Below are 21,933 nucleotides of genomic sequence, written 5' to 3'. Positions count from 1 at the left end.
TAGCAAGTCTCTCACTTGGATGCTTGCCACTTTGGTTAATTTTATTTCTAGACGAGAAATGGGATTTTTGTTTCCAAAATTACCAAGTGTGCGTCGTTTCTTACGACTAGGTGTTTGTTGGCAGGGGTATTTATCAAGATGGAAAAATACTGTAGCAGGGTGGGAAGCTGTGTATAACACCTTTCAGTCCGAAAGCGACGCTGCTCCTCAGGCTCCATTACAGCAAGGCATGGCTCAAGTCCCCAGCTGGTTAACGTGCTACTTGCAAATTCAGTTGCAAGGATCACAGATTGCGAGGAGCTGAACTTGGACTGCGGCTATGTGCCTTACTCACAAATATCATGTGTTTCCATCCTGAAACATGCCCGAGGCCCATTGGTGTTGTCACTGGGAAGTGTTTTTCGCTACATATTTGTTGCCTTGTGGAGCTTAGGTCTTCTTGGAGCTCACTCCTGCGCTGCATTGCTCTAATCACTGTGCAGCTTGCAGTGGAGTAATTTAATCATGCTGTGATAGGCACGTACATTTTCCAAAGCCTCTTCAGTATGTTATGTATTATTTAATTTGTGAATCGACAAATTCAGAACTCCGTCTGAGTAGTTTGTGATTTTGATTCCCCACACAATTAGTCTGAGTCTTGTTTTGGTTTACATGATTTTGGTATGCTAATTTTAAATGCCATCTGACAAGAGCCTTCAGAAACTTTGTGACTAAATGTTGGGTTAATTTAGTTTCTGCAACTGAATAACTTTAAATTAGGCATTTAATTTACTACAGAAACCTTAATTTTTCATCTACTCCTACAGCTAACTTATCGAAGTTACAATTTTGGGACAGTAGATGGAAGTAAACATTTGGAGGTGGGGGGGAAAAAGGGCAGAGGTAATGATAGATAAAAAATCTTAGGTCTAGGGTTTTTTTATTACTATATTTTTCCTTTTTTTTTTTTTTGGAGGACACACAGTGGAGGGAGAAAGAAAAAAGTAGTTGGGAGCAGGGAATGGGTGTAGGGAAACAGGAGAGGAGCTGCCTGAACTGGCAGTGACGCCTCAGAAATGTCATGTGTAATCGCTGCTTGCAAAGAGCCTGGCTTGTAAATCTATCAGCACCTATGTTTTGGTGTGGTTTTTATAGTACCAAAATTTGAATCTTCCTTGTTTTCTGTCTTTTTTGATGTATGTAATTCCAGTAAATCTGATGTGGGAGATCTGACTACAGCGTTGCCCTTCTTCCTCTTAAACTGAGTTATTTCTTAGGTTCTGTTGTGTTTCTTAGATTTTTTTTCTTCGTTCTTTCTATCTTCTTTCTACGTATGTTGTCTTTAATGGTCTAAATGTAGTCTCTACTTGCCAGAGGCTTATATTAATAGCAGAATGCTAATGGAAATGATTGAAATAGCAATTAAAAACCATTGCTAGCTTCAGGGAAATAGGTGAATTGTGTTTTGCTGGGCTCTAATTTGTGATTGAGTGCTTTTCTGAGGAGTTTGAATTTAAGCCTTAATATGGCTCACCTGTGCAGTAGGATCCCTGTTTGCAGAAAGTTTCAGGTGGAGTGATTTGGGTATGCAAAACAGAAGTCAGGAGTCCAAAGTGCTTGGATGCTGCACTGGAGGATGGTGACTCCTTAGGCAGCTGTACAGATGCAATGGGAAGCAGCTGAGGGCTGGTGGGCGATCATCAGGAAGCATCAGAGGACAGGATGGAGTGGGGTGTGAGGGAAGGCACCAAATCCCCACTGGGAGCTCAGCTGTGAGGTGTTGGTGGAGTAAAAAAAGAAAAAGGGGGAGGGGGAATGGGAAGAAATGCATAAACCACTTTGAATTTGAACCAACAAACTTGAAACTTGGATGTTGGTGTGCTTTAGTTCTTGTTCTGTGCAATAGTTAAAACCCTACGGATATGTAGTGATATTTTGGGGGCCTCTCTATAATAGTAAGTTCTGTCCTCATTATATTGCTGGAGACTCAAGGATATATCCAGAAATACACGGTAAGCTTAAGCTTCCTTAAATTAAAGGTACCAAAGCACTGCCAAATGGGCTGAGTTTGAGGAATGTCTCATAAAATATAAAATTTTTCTTTCCATTCTTATCTTAATCATGCTCCACCTGTCCATAATACTTTTCAAGAGGGAGAGAAGAAAAAAAAAAAATAGTATTTCTGATAGGAAGTGTCAGTGAAGGTAAGACTTAAAAAAAAAAAAAAAAAATCTTTATGTATGATAGAGACAAATAATCAACAGCCATATTTACCTTCAAAAACTGTAACAGCATTGAAAGATCTAATGAATACTCAGAAGTATACTCTTCGAATACTCTAAAGTATTCAATGCATGTTGAAATATGTTTAGAACAGAGAATTTGGTGAAAGTACCTGTCTTAGTTACTCAGGCACCTTAAACATGGCTGTAAGGTAACAGCGGAAGTCTTGATGATCACATAGCATCTGATGGATGCAGGTCGAGATTACATAGCAATGTTTTAATATTAGCTGTGAAGTTGTATGCAATACATTGGAAGTTAAAATTTATGCAGTTCCCTCCCTCCTGCATCCCCCAATAGATTCCGTAAGGGAGTTGTCTTTTTGTTCTTTCATGAAGGTGCAGTCCACATCAGACAGACATTTTTTCTTTCATGGAATTTATAGACGGTATGGTTGCTGTCCTCTAGGTTTAAAAATTGTGTGTGTTACAAGTTTCTTTATTTTTACAGTACATGCTTGACTAAGTTTAAGTTGGCATTTCTACACTGTGACTAATCAGAAAACTTAAATTAGAACAACTTTCTTGCTGTTAATTTTCAAATAAAATCAAATGCAAAAAAAACTTCTGTTAGATCAGATGGTGCTCTGCCGTAGTTCTGGCTGATGAAGTAGAATCTTGTAGTGAAAGTGTGGTGCCTTTTGTAATAATAAATTAAAGTTGTCATGTTGATTTCATTTTCAAGAACATAGGAAACACCAGCTGCTAATTCTTAATGGAAGTACCTCATTCTTAGCTTCTTTGTTTCTGTGGTGGTAGTATGAATTCTGTTGGATTTTTTTGTAACTTTTTTTTTCTTCTCTCTAACATACTGTTTCTTTGCAGGGCGCCAATGCCTCTGCTTTGGAGAAAGAGATTGGTCCTGAACAGTTCCCTGTGAATGAGCATTACTTTGGCTTGGTCAATGTAAGTGCATGTTTTATGCTTTAAGTGCTGGTTTTTTTAATTCACATCGTAATTTGGAATTTAACAGGCTTCTGTTAGAAGTTTATTTTGAGCCCTTCTGACGTAAAGGGGGACTCTGCACAGATACCACATCCTGCAATGCCTCGTTGTTAACCAAGATATAAATTTTGTCTTAAAAACAGAAAAGTAAGTATTTTATTATAAATATTGATTAGTGAGAGTATTTTTCCTACCAGGTACATTTCTAAATATAAGATCTTAGTACTGAACTAGAAAAGTCATTAAAGTGTGTATGTTGTTTGTATTCTCTCCATCTAGAGAAGAGAGATTTGATGTTACGCTGATACTGCGGTGTGTGGGATTCCTGAGGTTTTTAAATGTTACTTTTCTAAAACATCCTGCTCATGTGGGATTTGTGGCAGTTCTTCTAAGCAAGTACATAGTCGGATGAATGATATTAACTTGGCCAATAATTTTCTCACATGTAGTAACACTGCTCTTCTATTTTTTGACAGCCTTTTGTAACAATGAGTCCTTCTAAAAAGCTTTATTTCTTCTATCTATCAGCTTGTGTGCATCTGACCTCATTAGGATCTGCTGAACAGGAGGAATTGTCTACCTAAATTAACTGTGGAGAGAACTGGTGTTGATCTTGCCAGTGCTTCTGGAGGAGAAAGGCAGCTGTTGGGCCTGTGACATCTTTTACAGTGAATGTAGGAAGCTGGTTGATAGAAACAGGTTCTGTGGCATCGTACCCATGGTATGAAAATACAGCTCACGAGAACCCCAAGTATATTTCTTTTTGCTGGTCATCTAGGTACATCTCATTGAAAACAGAGATGATCATCTTTAGATGCACAGAGCAAGGTTAGCATAGCTACTAAAGTGTTATTTGCTGCAGCTCATCAGAAACTCTTTTAATTGCCTTCTGTGTGGGCCTCTGGCAGTTTATGTTCTCAGACACCAAGATATCTAAACACATTGAGTTATACTCCGTAAGTATGGTGTTAATGGCCGTTCCAAAGCTTCTGAGGTTTGCACCATAATGAGAAAATGGAAGGCATCTCCAATTGTAACATAAATAGCAGAGTGATGAGCAGTGTGAAGAGGGAAAACAGCATTCTAAAAATAACCGCAGTTATGTCCGCATCCATTCTCTGTTCAGAAGGACAAAATATGACTAATACTGTTGTGCTCCATTTCTTGCAGTCAGTTTCTTAGGAATGATCGTTCTCATGCTTGTTTTGGAGAGCTTTTTCCGAAGCTATTTCTAGTTCTTTCATGATGTAAAATTAATTGGAGCACTTTAAGGAGTGCAGTTTCATGGCTTCGGTACTAGTAAATATGTAGTTGCACTGCAAATAGAACCAGGTGTTGAAACCATGGACAATGAAGGCTTTCCAAAAATTGTTTCATAGTTTCCTCTGTGGATCAGGGAGCTGAACCAGCTCACCTGCAGTCAGACGATTGCAAACACCGGTGCAGAGCATGTGGGGGAAAGCTCTGACTCTTCCTTCTGACAACTGCTACTGAAAGAGATTTTGTGTAATGTTGAACTGAAGTGTGAGAGGGATGGAACACTGTTTTAGTTCTAGAATTTCATCTCATACGTTGTTTTAGTTCTAGAATTTCATCTCAGTTTTCATTCTAAAAAGCTTCTTGTCTTAAAATGAGCCTTTGAATTTCCTTTACGCTTTAAATACCAGATGTTTGTAGTTATTTTTCCTTTGTATTTTAGGTCACAGTAGACTCCATACACACAAACTGAGTGTCTGATCTGTGCATAGGACTGTAGGACTAGAAATATTCAGCAGCCTGAATACAGAGAACTGCCATGCCATCTTCTCTTTTGGCTTTCTGTTGAAGATGGATGGCTACAACCTTCTTTTTTTGGGGCAGAATTTCTAGCAAAATTATGGTTGTGGTTGGAACTGACTAGTGTTCTTCTAAACGCAGACTGATTTAAGTTATAATTTTAACACTGATACGTAATACTGCTTATTTTTGGAGAGCTGTCTCTAATATAGAGAAGAGTAGATCAATAATAGAGTTGTTCAGAAGTTTCCCAAGGCACTGAATTGCTTGAAGTTGGAAGGATTTTGTTCTGGCATTTAAGAAGTCAGAATTTCTGAAATAAAATGTATCACGTGGTTTTTCTGCAATGTACTTGGCATGCTGTAAAATACCTAAAACACCAGCAGGTAAGATAGTGATTGAATCATAGTCGTAGAGTATCCTGAGTTGGAAGGGACCCACAAAGATCATTGAGTCCAACTCCTGGCTCCACACAGAACCACTCAAAAACCAGCCCATGTATCGAAGAGCGCTGTCCAAATGCTTCTTGAACTCCAGCAGGCTCTGTCCTCTGATTGTAGGAAGAGAAGTGCTTCCATGTTATGTTGTGTAAAAGTGGTAGCAAACAAAGCAGGCTGAAACACTATTTAGTAGGAATATTTTATACAAGGAGAGTTTTTTAAGCCTGAAGCATGCCATTAAGTGAATTTTTCACCACATAGCTTTGGCTACTGGAAAGCATCTTGTTCTTACTGTCAGCAATTTTTAAGGCTACTTGGATGGCATTTGAACTTCTTAACTCTTCCATGTAGTTTGATTCTAATATTTCTTTTACTATATGGGCAGCATCAAAGCAGTACACATGTAACCAGTTAACTTGTTCTTTGACACTCCTGAAATCTCACTAGCTATGTGTTTGCGAACTTTTTGGATGCAAGCTGCACCATGACCTCCCAGTTTTTTAAGGTGTTACCTTCTACTTTCTTCTCTCTCTTTTTCTGGAATTATTATGGACAAATATGTTCCTGTTTCCAGATGAGGTATCTAGTCAGGCTTGTGGTAGTTTTCCTGCCTGTTTTGTATTGTATGCAGATTTAGTTAGTGTGATGTTTGTTTGTGTGCTTGATTTAAAGGTCATTCATATGCATGAGTTGGGTTCCATCCTAATTCATGTTTGTTCAGCTTGTATATTTGTTTTCCTCATGTCAATAACAGTTTTAAATGTTGTTCCATGTTTGCATATGGTATAAATTATTGTTAATGTATGTGTAATGGTGTAGCCTTTTGAGCAGTGTGAATTAAAACTATTAATTTTCTGTTTCACTCAGTCAGCAAACTTGCAGTCGTTGTGCTACATTAATTACACTGAATTCTGGTGAACAGTAGTGGCCATACTCTGAGTAGTACATAAACAAAACGAGCATTTTTTATTATTTTATTATCTTAATATTTTGCTCTCAATGTTCTTGGGCTGCAGAATCTCACTACCAGAATATTTTGGGACTGGCAAACCAAAAATTGTTTCACTTTTGTGAAATGACAGCACTGTGGAATATAATTGCACAATAAATTGCAAAGAAACAACTCAAAAAATGCTGTAGTTCTTCTAGATGATATGCTAATATCTCAGTTTGTTTCTCCTTGTTAAGCAATGTGGAACACTGCCTATGGAAGCCATTATCGCTGTCCTCTTTTCTCTAAAATGACACTGCCTCCAGATAGGGCAGATGTAAAACAGCTGCTCTTTGAATTTGCCTACATCATGTACTTTTCATATTTCATCGTAAACAGGAAATACTTTAGACATACCTTGCTAACTATCTCCAAAAAGTAATCTGTGTATGCGACACAGGCAAATCAGAAATATGAATTCACGCACTGAGCTCTCATTGCTGTAACACAGTCAAGATGCAGGGATGCAGTCTCTTCCTTTTGGTATTTACTCTGTGCTGCTCTACCATTGGCACCTCTCCAGATGGGTAATGCCAGGATCTTCCCTACCAGGATTAATAATGTGCTGTCTACAGAAGGTCTGATCTTTATGATGAGCCCTCAATTGGCTTTTTTCATCAGTGCCTTCCTGCTTTTTTTTTTTTGGTGCCCAATATCACTGTGACTGTTTTCTTCATTTTACTGCTACTTCCAGTTGTGATGATGTACGGATGAGTCTTTCAGAACATGCCTACTAGTAGCTCCCCAGTAAATGACCTCCGACAGGCAACTTGTTCATTTTCAGTATGTGACATTCTTTATGAGTAACCTCTCTTCATTTATTACTTTTTAGCAGACCTAACACGAAAATGTTTGTTTTCCTTTTGTTCTGTTTTAACCAGTTCGGCAACACCTGCTACTGCAACTCAGTCTTACAGGCACTTTATTTTTGTCGTCCATTTCGGGAAAAAGTTTTGGCATACAAAGTGCAGCCTCGAAAGAAGGAAAGCCTCCTGACATGCCTTTCTGATCTCTTCAACAGTATTGCTACGCAAAAGAAGAAGGTGGGAGTCATCCCACCCAAGAAATTTATTTCCCGATTGAGGAAAGAAAATGGTAAATGAATAAATGAATTCTTTATGTAGATTTAAGCATTGAATACCTAAGCATATAAAAATGGAACAGTTTCCTTTTTAAGTGAGTCCAAATTGTCAGGTTGTAGCAGATTTCTGGAATACTTTTGAACTCCAGTTTGTGGTATGAATTTTGCCACCTCTGTAGCATAGGAAGAGATTATATCAGAATTAACTGTGCTGTGTCATAAGAGGATTATCTGGATATCTTTGTTTCTGTGCTTGCTCAGACCAAGTACAGAGAGCTTACACGAGTCTCAGTACTCCAGTTACTCCCTGTTGGCACCGTGTTCTCTAGAAGTCTGTTGCAAGTCATCATGCTTCAGGTCACTGCTAGAATTTGCCATGACTAAACAGACCTTACGGAGCCAGTCAAAGTTAAGGTCTGTAGGGAGCCTTAACCACCCTTATCCTGCTTTCTTACATTTGTGGTACGATAAACTTGTTATGATGAGAACTGGTGGTTATTTCCCAGGGCTGGTTTGTGAGGAGAAGTTGTGTATGTTGATTTATCCTCTCTGCTTGAACTTGAAAAGATAAGCTTACCTAGTAGGGGATTTTTTGCCCCTTGATGCTGGACTTAATGAGCTAATGGCCCAAGGCAATCCATCTGAGTTTCTTTATTCCTTTTCTTCCCCAAAGGAAAGCAAAACAACAACAGTTGTTGTTCTTCAGTTCTAGGAAATGCTCAAACTAAATTTCTTTCATGTTGCTTTTCAGCTTCTGATCTGTTTCATGCAACCAGAGGAATAGGTGAGGGTAACCTAACATCCTCTGCTAGAACAACAAAGCCCAATTCTTTAAAGACTCCTTACAGTGTAACCCCAAATAATTTGTGGTGTCATGTAGTAGGGTACTTACTGATTCCTGAAAGTGTAGTAGCTTGATATTATGTATTATCTGTATTTTTTTCATTTTTCATTGTCTCTTCCTTTCCAGAATTGTTTGATAATTATATGCAGCAGGATGCACATGAATTCCTGAACTACCTACTTAACACTATTGCTGACTTACTGCAAGAAGAGAAAAAGCAGGAGAAGCAGAATGGCAAGCTCCAGAATGGCAGCATTGAGAGTGAAGAAGGGGAAAAGACTGATCTGACGTGGGTCCATGAAATCTTCCAAGGAACACTAACCAATGAAACCAGATGTCTTAACTGTGAGGCTGTACGTTTAAAACAAAACAAAATCTCTTAGATTTTTCACAGGTTCTGGATCAATTTCCCTAATACTAAGCACACTTTTTCATTTATTAGGATAGATGAAATTGCACTCTCTCTATTAAAATATGGAGCATAGCCTATTTTATGACTGTATCACCTCTATGTTCAAACCAATACTCATTAAGGTATGTTTCTCAGAAAAAGCATAGTGTTTTTTCTATTATTCCTCCCTGTTTCCATCAAGGCAGTCTGCACCTGGCTGAAATGAGCTGCCTTTTTGTCTTCATGTTATTTCTTGTGTCAGTGATTGATAGTTTGTTTCTTCATGAGAGTTACTCACTATTTATTTAACTCTGGGATTAACTGAATTTAATGGTTCTTGAACTAAAAGTCTGTGCTTTGCGGTGCCGGTCCATAGCCATTCTATTTGAGAGTAAAAGAAGTGTCAAAGTGTAGAGTTAGAAGAACCACGCTACCTTCAGACCAGGAATTTGTAGTTAGCAATGTGCCATGTCTGATTTAATATTTCTAAAAAATGAAAACCGAGATAGGGAGAGAGAAAGAGAGAAGCAATTACAACTGAAATGAGTGCTCTTGGCATTTTAAATCTAAAATTATGGCTGTGTGGTGAATAGAAGCTCTAAAAATGGAATTAATAAGATTCTGTCTCAAGAATTTAGAAGCTAAATGTGACTGCTCCACAAATGGAAGGATGGTTTTCCTAACTGCTAAGCCATCCCAGGATTTAATTGAAAATCCAGCTGACTGTTTCTGCATTTCCTATCAGTAGTTGCTGTTATACTCAGAAATGCAGCAAAAAACTGTATGCAGTCTACAGAGCAGAGTGGAATACAGATAAAACTTCTCCAGCTCTGAGTGGTTAAAAACTTGGTTTTGCCAGTGAAGTAAGCAAACATGTCTTGAAAGCTCAAGGCTTTTTTAAAAAAAAAAAAAAATCCCCTTTGGATTATAACTGCATATCAGATTATTTCTTCAGTTTTAATTTACTTCAAGAAAGAACCTCTGTGTGTATGTGTATGTATTTTTTTCAAATCAGTCTGTTTGCATTGAGAACATTGTACCCTTCCAGAAATAGTTAAAAGAAATCTGCAAGATTATAAACTGTTATGAAATAATTTTCCTTATTTTTTTCAAGGTTAGTAGCAAAGATGAGGACTTTCTGGATCTGTCGGTTGATGTGGAACAAAATACATCAATTACACACTGTCTAAGGTAAATGAAAATAGTTGTGAATGGAAAAAATAACCTGCCCTTGGTTAGAGGGAAGAGCCTTGTTTATTCTTATGTGCAACAGTTGAAGGCTTTGAGCTTATGGTAAAATATGTTCTGTTCAGAGTGCTGTTCATTTCATCTCCACTGGTGTTGCTGCTCATTTCTTAGTGTTTTTTAGTAATCACTGAGTGTGGTGATTTCTTGCTGGTGTGGAAGATTGGGTTTCACTTTCTTTAATGGGGTTTTTAATTTGTTACATAACATAGTTGGGTTTTATGAAACTAAACATATTATGTATGGATTCATAATATATTCCTGTTTAATATTTTTAGTGCATTTCAGTTGCCTGGTCCTGCTGTTTGAGGCAGGTGTTCTTGTTGCTGATAGAAGTTTTGGTCCACGTAGCTGACTGCCAAATCCGAGGCTTATCAGCTGCTAGGATACTACAAGTTGTGTATAGCAGCTAGCTTTTTAAAAGCTGATAACGGATGTATAATTGCTAGGAGCCGAAAGATAATCCACTTTCCCTAGTCAGTGGCTAATGGCCAGAGTTTGTTTAATGCCTGCCACATGGAGTGGCTGTCTCTGGAAAGAAAACACGATTACCTTGTTGCTGCGTGCTACCTATCTCGTTTGACTCCTACCTAGAAAGTATGCAGTTAGTATCTGGTGGTATCGTTTCCAGATTTTGCTAGCTGAGCATTGATATTACAGCCCAAGATTGGGACAAATAGGCCTAAAATGTTTGGGAGATATAAGTGTTGAGAATAAGAATTTTATCTTGTGTGTGGTTTTTTTCATCATTATTAGCAGTAACTTTTAGCTGGTGGTCTGACTGAATACCCCTCTCTATCTGACTTTTCTTTCATTTTCATTTCCACAGAGGGTTTAGTAATACTGAAACTCTATGCAGTGAATATAAATACTATTGTGAGCAGTGCCGCAGTAAACAGGAAGCACAGAAAAGGTAAGGTTAAAATACTCAGGCTAATAGATGTTCTTTTAAAGCAGGCAGCTGTTAGAAAATGCACCTTGTGAAATCAGTAAAAAGAAAATGCAGGATTGTTTTGATCTGTGTTTGGTGGGGAAAGGAGCAAGGAAAAGTGGGGAGACCAGGTAACTTTGTGGCAACCTTATCAGAGAGAAATGAGATTAATTTTGTATTCCTCCCAGAAGAGCTTATATCTGGTGTTTCCAGACATTCGTGTTTTCCCCAGTTAGCATTAATCAGCTCAAAGCCACCCATCTGCTTTCATCATGAATACTGTGTGCAAAAATCTCATTTCTCACCTCGTACTTGGTAGCAGCTGGAACACCCGGACAGATTTATTCCATCCCTTTCTTTCCATTGATATGATGAAAAATTGATGTTTTCAGCTCAAACAGTTGTCCTACATTCAGACGTCAGTTGTGTAGTTAATCTTTCAGAGGAAATGATGCCCATTCTCACCAGAATACATACGGGAAAGGCAGCCTTTAAAAAAACCCTTCATCAAAATTTTAGACGTGTTTTAAGAGACTTCTTCGTATCAAGACTATTTTTGGACAAAGCTTTGTTTTTAGGCGATCTGCTAACACCTTTTTCTTTGTTTAACCCAATTTTGTTCCAGAATGAGAGTGAAAAAGTTGCCCATGATTCTAGCTCTGCACTTAAAAAGGTTCAAATACATGGACCAGCTGCATCGATACACCAAACTTTCCTACCGTGTAGTCTTCCCCTTGGAGCTCCGGCTCTTTAACACTTCAGGAGATGCTACAAATCCTGACAGAATGTATGACCTTGTGGCTGTAGTTGTTCACTGTGGCAGGTATGTCTTTGTGCTTTCTAGACTTTAAATGCATCCTCTTGAAATTTAAAATGAGTCTGTCATCCATATGCCATTTTATAATAGCACAGTGGCTGGCGATATGGGAGCATGCCAAGCTAATTTTCCAAAAATATTAAAAAAAAAAAAAAAAATGATGATTTGTGGGGTTTTTTCACTTCTTAACTGTTTTAAATTTTGCTTTCAGACTATACAGTCTAAGGCTTGCTTGTTTATGAGCCCTCAAATATGCTGGCAAATCAGAAAAGTTGTTTCTCTGAGGTTTAGCAGAGTAAGAGCAGTCTTCCAAAACAACAAACAAAAACCCACCGGCTTTCCAGGGAAGCCAAAGTGAAATAAGAACAAATATTGGAAAAGGCTTTTAAAAATAATAGTAGTTTATAGATCCTGTGTTGAACCACTGAAGGTTTGTTTTTTTAGAAGCTGGTGCCACCACGCGGAATCAACTATGTACTGCTGTTTTTTTTTAATTTACACTTTATAAAATTTCTATTGTATTTTTTAATTCTGTTTTTAATAGCAAGGAGGAAAAAAATAAGCACACTTTAACAAAAAGCAGTTGTGGAAGTGAATAAATATGATTGCCTTCTAGAAGTGCGAGTTTTAAAGTAATAAGTACTACAGCACACAAATGGTGGAAGCATCTTTGTGAGGAGGAGGACAGTAGTCAATATGTCAATACTGTATAGATTTAGTATAAACACTATATAATTCTAGGTGATTTTTGTTGTGGTACAATTGTACTATTCCTGTTTTTATCATTTTAAGATCTCATCCTATGTCATCTTCTGTAGGCGTTAATTTGCTATACCTATAGCTGCATTTATCAATAGCCATTTCTTTACATTGTTAAAACATCATTTAGATGGATTAAATAGCTTTGCTTTTTTTTCTCAAGCCTGTTGCCTTACATGGGGCTTTTAGGGGCCCGATGACTTTTCTGGTTCTAATTCTCACTAGAAGCTTACCAAAGAGTTAGGATAGACTTCATTTTCTAAATATTTGAGTTTTCAGAATTTGCCTTAAATATTTTGCCTTCATAGTTTTATTTTTCATTGAGTCATTATAAGCAGAAGTTTCATTCTGTGACAGGTATAGTGTTTAAGTATATCAGTAATTCTGGAAGGACTAGAGAATTACTTTCTTTCGGCTAAAGCCCCAAATACTCCTTGCGTTACGTAGGTCCTAAACAAAAAGTTAAGATGGGGGAAAAAATACGTTTTTTTTTCCACTGTGCCCCTGAATTGTTCCCTGAGAATTTGAGGTTAGATTGATAGTTTGTATTTTCCCACCCATACAGTTTCCTATCCCAAGCTGGCAACTTTTCAGGACAGTCCCTGCCTTTATCCTGTAGATCCTTCTCTCTTTAAGTCATTTTGTTGTTCCTTCCCTTCAAGGTAAGCATTCAGGATACAGGGGAGAGAATCAGACTGGAAAACTGGGAACAGCAGTTGCAGAAAGCCCATCTGCAGTCAGCGATAGACTAAACCACATTAAATTTAAAAAATAAAAAAAGTACAAATTAAGTATTTCAGATAAGTGCTTAATAAAACTTTTAAGTGTTCACAATACTCAGTGATGATTATGTGACAAAACAGTGATTGAAGTGACTGGCTTTTAATTTCAGTTTTGAAAGATATGGATGATTACCTAAAATGTTTATGGAATAGTGTATTTTGAATATATTGAATTTGGCAGGTAGCAAAGATAGAAATTTTAATTCAAGCAATTTAGTAAAGTCCAAGAATGTCAACAGTGTTATTAGGTAGTATTAGACAACATTAAAAGCTGGGAAATCTAATTCTGCCAGTAATAGCTAGAATCATGTGGGAGAGCAGCAGCCCTGCCTTTGAAGGCACAGGAGTAATAAATCTTCAATCTTTTTTTCCCCTGGCAGTGGTCCAAATCGTGGACATTATATCACCATTGTGAAGAGCCATGGCTTTTGGTTGCTGTTTGATGATGACATTGTAGAGGTAGGTGTGCTTTTACAGAGTGAAAACACTGCTGTGTGTAGGCAGCATCACACTCCAGCTTTGTGAAGGGTTTATTTTTATGTCTCGGATTAGCTCTTGCACCTGTGAAATGATTTCTGCAAAACCCATGCACAGAAGAATTCTGGATATTTCAGAAGTAAACTTTATCACTTAACCGCTTCTACAAAGATGATGCATGTACAGAGAAGGGCAAACCAATGCAATGGCTGTGTTGACAGCTAAGATGTAGGGTGGTGTACAGCTGTTCAGGCTCAAATACTGCAGTGGTCTTGATAAAAATCTGAAATGCTCATATTTTAGACCACCTTCTGGGCTCCTTTTTGTTGCTAACTTGTTTTCTGATAGTTGCATTTCATTGCTGCATTTAAGAACTCCTTATCTTTTTTTCCTGTAAACATTTTTTCCCCAACAAATTCAAGTATAGAAAGTCTGTACAATAAATAAAAAAAAATCTTCGGAGACTGTACTAAGGTCCTGAGGATATACAGAGGTGTTTGGGCTACTGGTGATAATATTTAAATAGTCAGTTCGAGCAAATTTTCCTTATTTTTTAACATACCCATAAATCTAATATCCAAAATATGTTCATCCATATATCTCACGTAATATCAACCAAATATCAAATTGTAGAACAAATACTACAGTAGAACTGCTTTTTGTAAAGACAAAAGTGTACTTTTTGCTTCTGAGATCTCTCAGTCAAGGTTAAGGTTAGACGCTACGTGTCTGAACAGGTACAGCAAAACCCTGGTTTGTGTTGAGATGATGATGTAGTGAGCTCTCCCTTTTTTATTCTTTAGGCAGCTCTGAGCATCAGGTGTGACTTCCTGGTGATTTGAATAACTTCTCTGGCTATGAACAGTTCTTTCCCACATTATTGTATTTTGTGGGTTTTCTTCTTCTGTCGTGGCAGTGGTACATAATTATATGTCACCTCGTTTTGAAAATAATGCTCAATTTAATATTTTTAAATGCAAATAGTCACTGTCATTTTCATCCAGGAGATAAACTTGGCATTTAAAAAGTAATGTAAAATAACTATCTTGTTATTCCATATTTGTTTTGAATGAGTCACATCTATGTTGTATCCTAACTTTCAGGTCAAATCAGAATTAATATAATCCACAAATATCATTGGCACTTTTATAGCTGTGCCAAACAGAGCTTTTAAACGTGTGTTGTCTGTTACTGGATAGTAAGTTCAAGGAGCTGTCACAAGCTAGAATGTAGTTCCTCTCTCCTGAATAGATACGCTTTTTTTAAAGTTGCTTTTCTAACTTGGATCATGGCTTTTTAAATTTCACCTTCTTTAAGAGTTCATTTTAAAAGCTGTAAAAATAAAGCTCTTTCAGATGAAACTTCTGCTTTTTGTGGTTTCCATGGTTCTGTGAGTTTTCGGAGTCTTGAATAGGATACGGAGTGTGGCCCTGTGCTGTAGCACTCCCCCTGCCCCAGCTGCAGATCTGGGACTTTTAAGATTCCTTTTCCTGCTCGAAAGCTATCTGTTTGCAGGTGTTGTTTTCTATGAAACTGAGGCTTTGTTTTTCCTGCCCACAGAGGGCACAAAAACTTGCACGAGAGTTTTACGTACAAGCCACCTGAGGTCTTTGACCCTTTCCGATCAAGTGTTGCTCCTTGGGCCGCTCTGAAGCATGTAGCGTGGGCATTCTTGCTGGTTTTGTCTCAAGGGCTCTTACTGTCCTGCTCCTGCCTCCTAAAAACATGACAAAGGTGAAGCTTAACTCTCAGCTCCCTCTACGTACGAAGCACCACCCTTTGCCTTTCCTCAGCCTTCCAGAAGTCACCTGGATTTCTGGAGATTCAGTGATCAAGAAGAACAGGGTAGTGCAGACTGCCTTTCCTTTGCTGTTGCTACAGGCTTCTGGAAGAAGTAGCTGCAGTTTTGCTCATCTGTTCTTGCTCTCCCCAATTAGTCATCAGCTCCTGAGAATTAGTTTCTTTCTGGGGCTGTAGGCTATTCACTGAAAAAACGAAGTAAAGCTGAAATGACTTTTGTCAGCTCCATCTGCTGCCTTAAAGGGATTTAACTATCTACTCTGAGCTTAACCAAGTACTGTTTTCAAGCTGCTTGTGATTGTTCTTACAGTGCCACTGCAGGAAATACGTTGTTCTGTATGGCACTTCAGAGGTTGGCCTCAAAAACTGAGTGGCAAAAAAAGAAGAGAAGCCCCTAACCCTGGAATCTCCCAAAACATGAATTCTGGAGGAGTTTCTGTATTTAGGGCTCGCCACAGGAGCCTCCTACTCTTCAGAGACTCTCGGAATATGAAAGCAGTTTTCTTTTAAGCTTTGGAGACATAACATTTTGAGTGAGAACCAGCTACGTAGCCAAATGGGTGTTAGTCAGCAGGCGTCAGAAGATGGGGCCAAGGTCCTCGTACCCATATACAAATATTGCAGCTAAAAGAATGCAGGAGAAAGTTTTTTCCCCTTTAATACGGTTTAAAAGATTTGTTGTGTGTTTGATAAGTGATATGAATTAATAGCTCTGAAGTATCAATAGGAAGTAGCTTATTCTTATTACCCACTAAATGTCATAAGCAGTGAAGGCATGTTTATCTGTTTGGGTTTGCTTGGGAGGCCAACTTTCAATTAAATTGGAGATAAATGATAAGCAAACATACTACAGCATATGTGAAAAGGAACTGCATCAAATCCAGGACGTAAGTCAGTCCAAATGGGATACTTTGCCAAGGAAAATTAATTGAGAAACCTGAGTAAATGATCTCTGGCGGGTTTGGCACGTTGTCATTAGAGAACTAACTGATACATCATGGTGATCTGTACCTGAAACAGAGGTGTCCATTCCTAAGTTCTCCAAATCCAGAACAGGGCAAGAATGATTGCATGTCTTCTCTTAAATATCTGTTCACAGACTTGCAGGATTCAGTTGAATGCTGTGGATGGTGAGTAAGGAAGATGCGGTTTGGGGAACCAGAAATGATCAAAGGATATTTAAGCTCAGTTGACAGGAAAAAAACATCTTAAAGCCAAGTGAAGCTACAGAATCCTAAAAGTAGTTGTGAAACCATCAACCAGTTGTTGCTCTAAAGCTGCAACCGGGTAAAACTCTGCTGTCCACAACATACGCAGCCAGCTAGGATGGGAAGAATAAAGTCTATATAATCCTCTTTCATTTCTACTTTGTTTTCTGTGGATAGTGGAATCTAAAAAGGAAGCTGTTTTTGCCATGATAAAACTAAAAATATCTGTAGGATGAATTAATCTATGTAAAACATTTGAATTGCATTCAGAATGAGTAGTAGTGGAAATAGACTTGATTGCACGGCAAACTAGTCGGCACTTAAAATAAAATGTTTGAGTTGTCAGCTAAATATATTACAAGGACTAGAAAATGTTCTTTCGCTATTTTTCTATTAAAACATGTATCTAACAATTTGAAGTAGACATTATCTCAGTGAACTGTGTGAAAAGGCAAATGCCATTAGTGTAGGATTTCAGCTTCTGTGAAGTCCAGAAATGGAGAGGGGGGGAGAGAGAAAACCAAAATATGTTTTATCTCTCTCCCCCTTCCCAAGATTTTAACAGTAAATGTTTAACAAAACTATTCAAGGGAATATTTTTCACTGCCTAGTCTTGCGGTCAATGTATCTTCTGGAAACTTAAGACATTTTTCTTGCATTCAATGCTTCAGATAGGCTGGGAAAAGGGTGGCCTGAGCTTGTGGGTTGTTTGGCAGTGCCACTTAAAAAGCATTGCTTTCTCTGTGCTTGCTGGTGATACTGAACTCTGTTCGGTGAGCAACCATTTAGCACACTGCCAAATGGATTCTGTAGCCAAGGAGGCTCCTTGATGCAGTCATTGCGTGGTCCCTTTCTCTTAAAATGTTAGCGCAGCTTGGTCTCTGCTACTCCCTTTCAAGATTAAAGCAGACACGTTCAACCCAGAGACTCGTATTCTATGTGCTTCTTTGCTTCCTCAGTTCTAGTCCTTGGGAAATAAAAATAAAATTTTAAAAAAAGATTTTTTTTTTTTTTTTTTACTTTAGACCACTCTCCCCTTGGTCTTCCTCAACAAGTTCAGGCTACATCAGCCTCTCATCTTTGAATCCAAAGTCCTAAAGGTCTTTTAAAATACTAAAACAAGTGTGGAGTGCTGAGCAGCACAGGCCACTGGGGGTGTTTTATTTCAGCACTTCAATCTCTGCACTTGTTCTCCACTGACTGCAGGATCCAAGTCAGTGATGTGAAGCCAGTCATTCTCAGGAGCTGAATCAGGATGGTAGAACTTGCATCTTTAAAAGCCCTTTAAAATGCCCTCCAGACATTTAAAGTATTTCACAACTCTAAGTATAAGCAAGCCATTTAATTCTATTAATATGGCAAATAAGTTATTTCTCTTAAAGCACGAATCTTGTGATAACATTCCAGCAGGCTTTGTACCAGCAAATCTGAAGGAAGAAAAGCTCTCATAAGACCAGAGGATTACAGTCGGGTGTGATCCACAGATTTCATGGTATAGTTAACCAGTGGTGCTTGCAGGACTTCTGTATGTAAGAGGGTCACAAGAACATGAAATGTTAAATCTGCTCAAGAAGGGCCTTGTATACTCCCAACTATACAAAATCTTTCTTTGCTAATCATTGACTGCTTTTTTTCATTTACATTACAGACCTATGGTCAGGAAAAGTAACTCCAATCTGAATGAAAAGGCAAATAAAAATGTTGTGTAACATTTTAAGAATGATTTTGTTAATTCCCCCCTTTTACAGTCCAGCTTAAGAGTGCACCACTTCAGAGAGGAATTATTTTATGTTGATTCACTTATTTGCAGTAGTGAATAAGTTAATAAGTGGAGAAAATATTTTGGTGTATTTTGTTGTTTTCAATGATATTTAAGTATGATTGTACTAATACTGTGCGGCTTTCCAGCATCACCCCTGAGAGCTGGAAAATAACACTTTGTTTGTGAAAAGGATTCTTAAAGCAGTGTTTGACTGAGACTAATTTCTGCCTGTTAATTTCCAGAAAATCGATGCCCAGGCCATTGAAGAGTTCTATGGGTTAACATCAGACATTTCCAAAAACTCAGAATCTGGATATATCCTCTTCTACCAGTCAAGAGACTAAGACAAAAGATATGTATGTATAAATAAAAGAAAAAGGGATCAAGATATGTCCAAGTGGAACATATTTGTGACAGCAGAAGCAGTTACTCATTGTTGCTGTAGGACCAGGACAGATCCAGCAGGGCGAATAAAGGTTTCTCTCTGCCATTTCTTGGAGGATTAGTGCTGACTGCCGTAACAAGAAGAGCTTTTGTTCCAGTTTTCTTTCTGGGCTTTTTTAACGTGCTATCTTCCAAAATCTGCATTACCTCTACTTGAAACCTGGCTGCTTATTTGTTCATGAACTGAAGAAGAGTTTTAAAAGTAGCATTGTAGAATTTTTACCATTTAATGTTGGCCTGAGGCTATACCTTGGTTTCTATCATCGTTTTTCTGTATTTTAGCAGAATGATTTCAATATTCAGTGTCAGCTGAAGGCATATTTTAGGATATGAACAGCAGCTGGTTGCTGGATATTTTTGGTGACTCAGACTTGAGAAGCAGTGCAAAGCTAAGACATATTGGAAATGTCAAGTCTGTAATTTTTTTTAAAAAACAGACAAAAAAACTCTGACTGCAGCATTGTAAATTCCCCGTTATGCATTACCTTGGTTTTAGATAACACTAACAGCACTGCTTCTTTCTGCATTTTTATTTTTACTGTTCTGTTTCTTCTTCAGAAGGTATAGGGCTATCCACACGTAGCCTAATGTTCGTTTTTGCTTTGAAGCAGAAGTTTTGACTCAAAGCCTCATTGCTGCACATTTAAGGGGAGCAAAAAAGCAGTTATGTGTTGAAGAATGTCTGGCAACCAGTTGCTGTAGAAAGTTTAAAGTTACAGCATTTCTTGCAGCTATCGCATAAACCAAAAGTGCCCTCTTTCTGAAACAGGATCTGTTCAACATTTCATTCAATACGTAGTAAACTGATGCAACTAGCATTTTGAATCTATGCTAATACACAGAAACAGCACTAATTGTGAAGGCTTAACCAAGGGAAGCATTATTTACCAAACTAATCCAGTTGTTCTTCACAATAATGATCATGTAAGAAGGAAAACTAGCCAACCAGCCCAGACATGGCCTTGCTATGTGTTCCTCATCGTCTGTTGGTAACATTTGCACCAATCTGGGAATCATAACCCCCTTAAAAATGCTTCTGATTGTTTTACCTCTATAGGCCTTGCTTAACAGGGGAAATTGTTAGTCTTTTGAAGACTGAAATTAAGTAATTATCCGTTACGTGTGTATATATTATAATCTCAAGGATAACTAGAAAGAAAAGACTATGGGAGTTTGTAAGAAATCTCTGAAAATCATATGTAATTTTCTTTTTGAAAAGTCCTGTTACTGTGCCAAAGCTTGTCGCAGCTGGCTCTAAACTACCAGTGGAAATTAATATTTTCCTTCCTTCATCTTGTTAGATAACACCAGAGCTGTCCTCTTTGTGTCTGTTTCCAGTATGGCCATTCATGGTGTATACCAGTGGTTGTTGTTCCTGAGGACGTTTAACTTATGCAATTCCATGGCTTGTACAGGATAGAAGAGATTTTACCAAAATATTGTCCTCAGGAAAACAGCATTTCGCAAACATTTTCTTGTGGTGGCTGTACGTATTTGTTTCTCCTTACCATGACCAGAAGCATAACGTTAGCAATTAACTTCTCTTCAAAATGCGAATCAGTCATTGCCGTCGGATTCCAGCTTAGTACAGTACTTAGTACTCTTCACACATCTCCTTCTGCAGAAAATAAAAAGTATGGACATTTTTAAATTATTTTTTATTATACAGAGTACTGTCATTTTAAGAGACATTGAATAACAGCAAGCATCCTTGTCATCTTGTTCATGTTGTGTGAAGACTGTTCCTGGCTACGAGTCTTCTCCCCTTGTTCCCATTACAAGCCGTGAGTCCTCTCCTGGTGGCGCTAGCAGAAGCCTGTCATCAGAAAGTCTTGCAAAAAATAAAAAGAGCACTGAGTTAAAAATAATCTAAACAGTAAATACAAAAATTAATGTAGTACACTAGACATGTATTTTGTGTATCTGGTGATACGTTTTTACAAATACCTGATTGAGAGAGAATATTGAAAGATATATACTATAGATTAAAAACTGTTAAAAGTGCACTTTTGCTACAGATTTATAAGGAAACTAAAAGGTATTAAGTTGGAAGAGAATGGTGTGATGTTACTTCTGTATAATAAATGACCCCACCTGTCTCCAGTAAAGGTCACATGATCAAACACACGTGGCACAAGTGTTTTCCTTGAATGCCTCTGCCTTGGATTGCAAAAAGTAATTGCTTAGTCACTCTCTCCTTAGCTTCTCTCTCTGTGTTGGCTGGCTGAGTGATTCTGACCACTGTATTTTCGTGCATATAACCTGTGCAGAAGCAGCTTAAACTAAAGAGAACTGAACAATTCATTGTAGATTACAGGCAGTGTGCTGGTAAATGAAGGAGCCTCTACCCAGAGGCTTTGCTCCTGACACCCATCCCATCGCTGCTATTCCCTGATCTGTTCTGCAGCCCCTGCAGGAGCTCCACCGTCACCTTTCCCTCCGATTTCTTTCCATTCTCCATTCTTTACCCCTTGCTGTCGGACTCTGTAAGACTTTGTTGCAGATGTTATCTGACTGATCTGGAACAGAGACATCTGAAAGGCAAAAATAGTACCATATGCTTGGAGTCTTTCAGGTTCATCGCGGGACAGGTCTGTTTCTGTGTCATCCACTTCTGCACAGGAAAAACTCGGTTCAGGGCTGCGCTGCTCCTGTGTGCAGGAATTCACGGGACTAAGTCAGAACGCAGTAGAAGCAAATGAGGTTCCAAAGTGACAGCTGCTCTGTAAAAGCACATTTTAAATTCAAAATACTGTCTGGTCCATGCCCTGCTGGGCCACGAGTTAGTAATAAATAAATAGAGCTAATTTTTACTCTGGGGTATGTGAGCTTGACTTCGAGTGACTTTAGGAGCATTTCCCAGAATTAGCCTTGAGGCTGACCAACCACACTCAGCAGATCTGCTAGTAAGGTGGGTTTAGCTCTGAGCCCCAAGGCAGGATTGATGCTAGGATTTGGGGGCTGCTTCTGCCTTGCTTT

The 21,933-nt window shown here is 38.2% G+C and overlaps 1 protein-coding gene across 5 annotated transcripts in view; it reads left to right on the top strand.

Moving 5' to 3' along the window:
• LOC118245563 (ubiquitin carboxyl-terminal hydrolase 12-like) overlaps positions 1–21,077 on the top strand; it is a 30,886-nt gene extending 9,809 nt beyond the window's left edge. The window contains exons 1-9 of one of the 5 annotated variants that reach the window (XM_050713497.1): positions 3,102–3,167; positions 7,108–7,196; positions 7,295–7,508; positions 8,465–8,691; positions 9,844–9,920; positions 10,804–10,887; positions 11,531–11,728; positions 13,644–13,722; positions 18,753–21,077. In XM_050713497.1, coding sequence (XP_050569454.1) covers positions 7,140–7,196; positions 7,295–7,508; positions 8,465–8,691; positions 9,844–9,920; positions 10,804–10,887; positions 11,531–11,728; positions 13,644–13,722; positions 18,753–18,854 — 1,038 coding nt within the window. In that variant the 5' untranslated portion in view covers positions 3,102–3,167; positions 7,108–7,139 and the 3' untranslated portion in view covers positions 18,855–21,077. Of the gene's footprint in view, positions 1–3,086; positions 3,168–3,734; positions 3,928–7,107; positions 7,197–7,294; positions 7,509–8,464; positions 8,692–9,843; positions 9,921–10,803; positions 10,888–11,530; positions 11,729–13,643; positions 13,723–14,543; positions 15,099–18,752 lie in introns of those variants that run through there. The other 4 variants (XM_050713498.1, XM_035541864.2, XM_035541869.2 and 1 more) reach the window with 4 other exon arrangements.
• The last annotated feature ends 856 nt before the right edge of the window (positions 21,078–21,933 follow it).

Source organism: Cygnus atratus, chromosome 13 (genome assembly GCF_013377495.2).
Source record: "Cygnus atratus isolate AKBS03 ecotype Queensland, Australia chromosome 13, CAtr_DNAZoo_HiC_assembly, whole genome shotgun sequence".
Classification (NCBI taxonomy): Eukaryota; Metazoa; Chordata; class Aves; order Anseriformes; family Anatidae; genus Cygnus; species Cygnus atratus.
The sequence above is the reverse complement of the archived record's forward strand: the minus strand, read 5'-3'. Positions and strand labels throughout refer to the sequence as shown.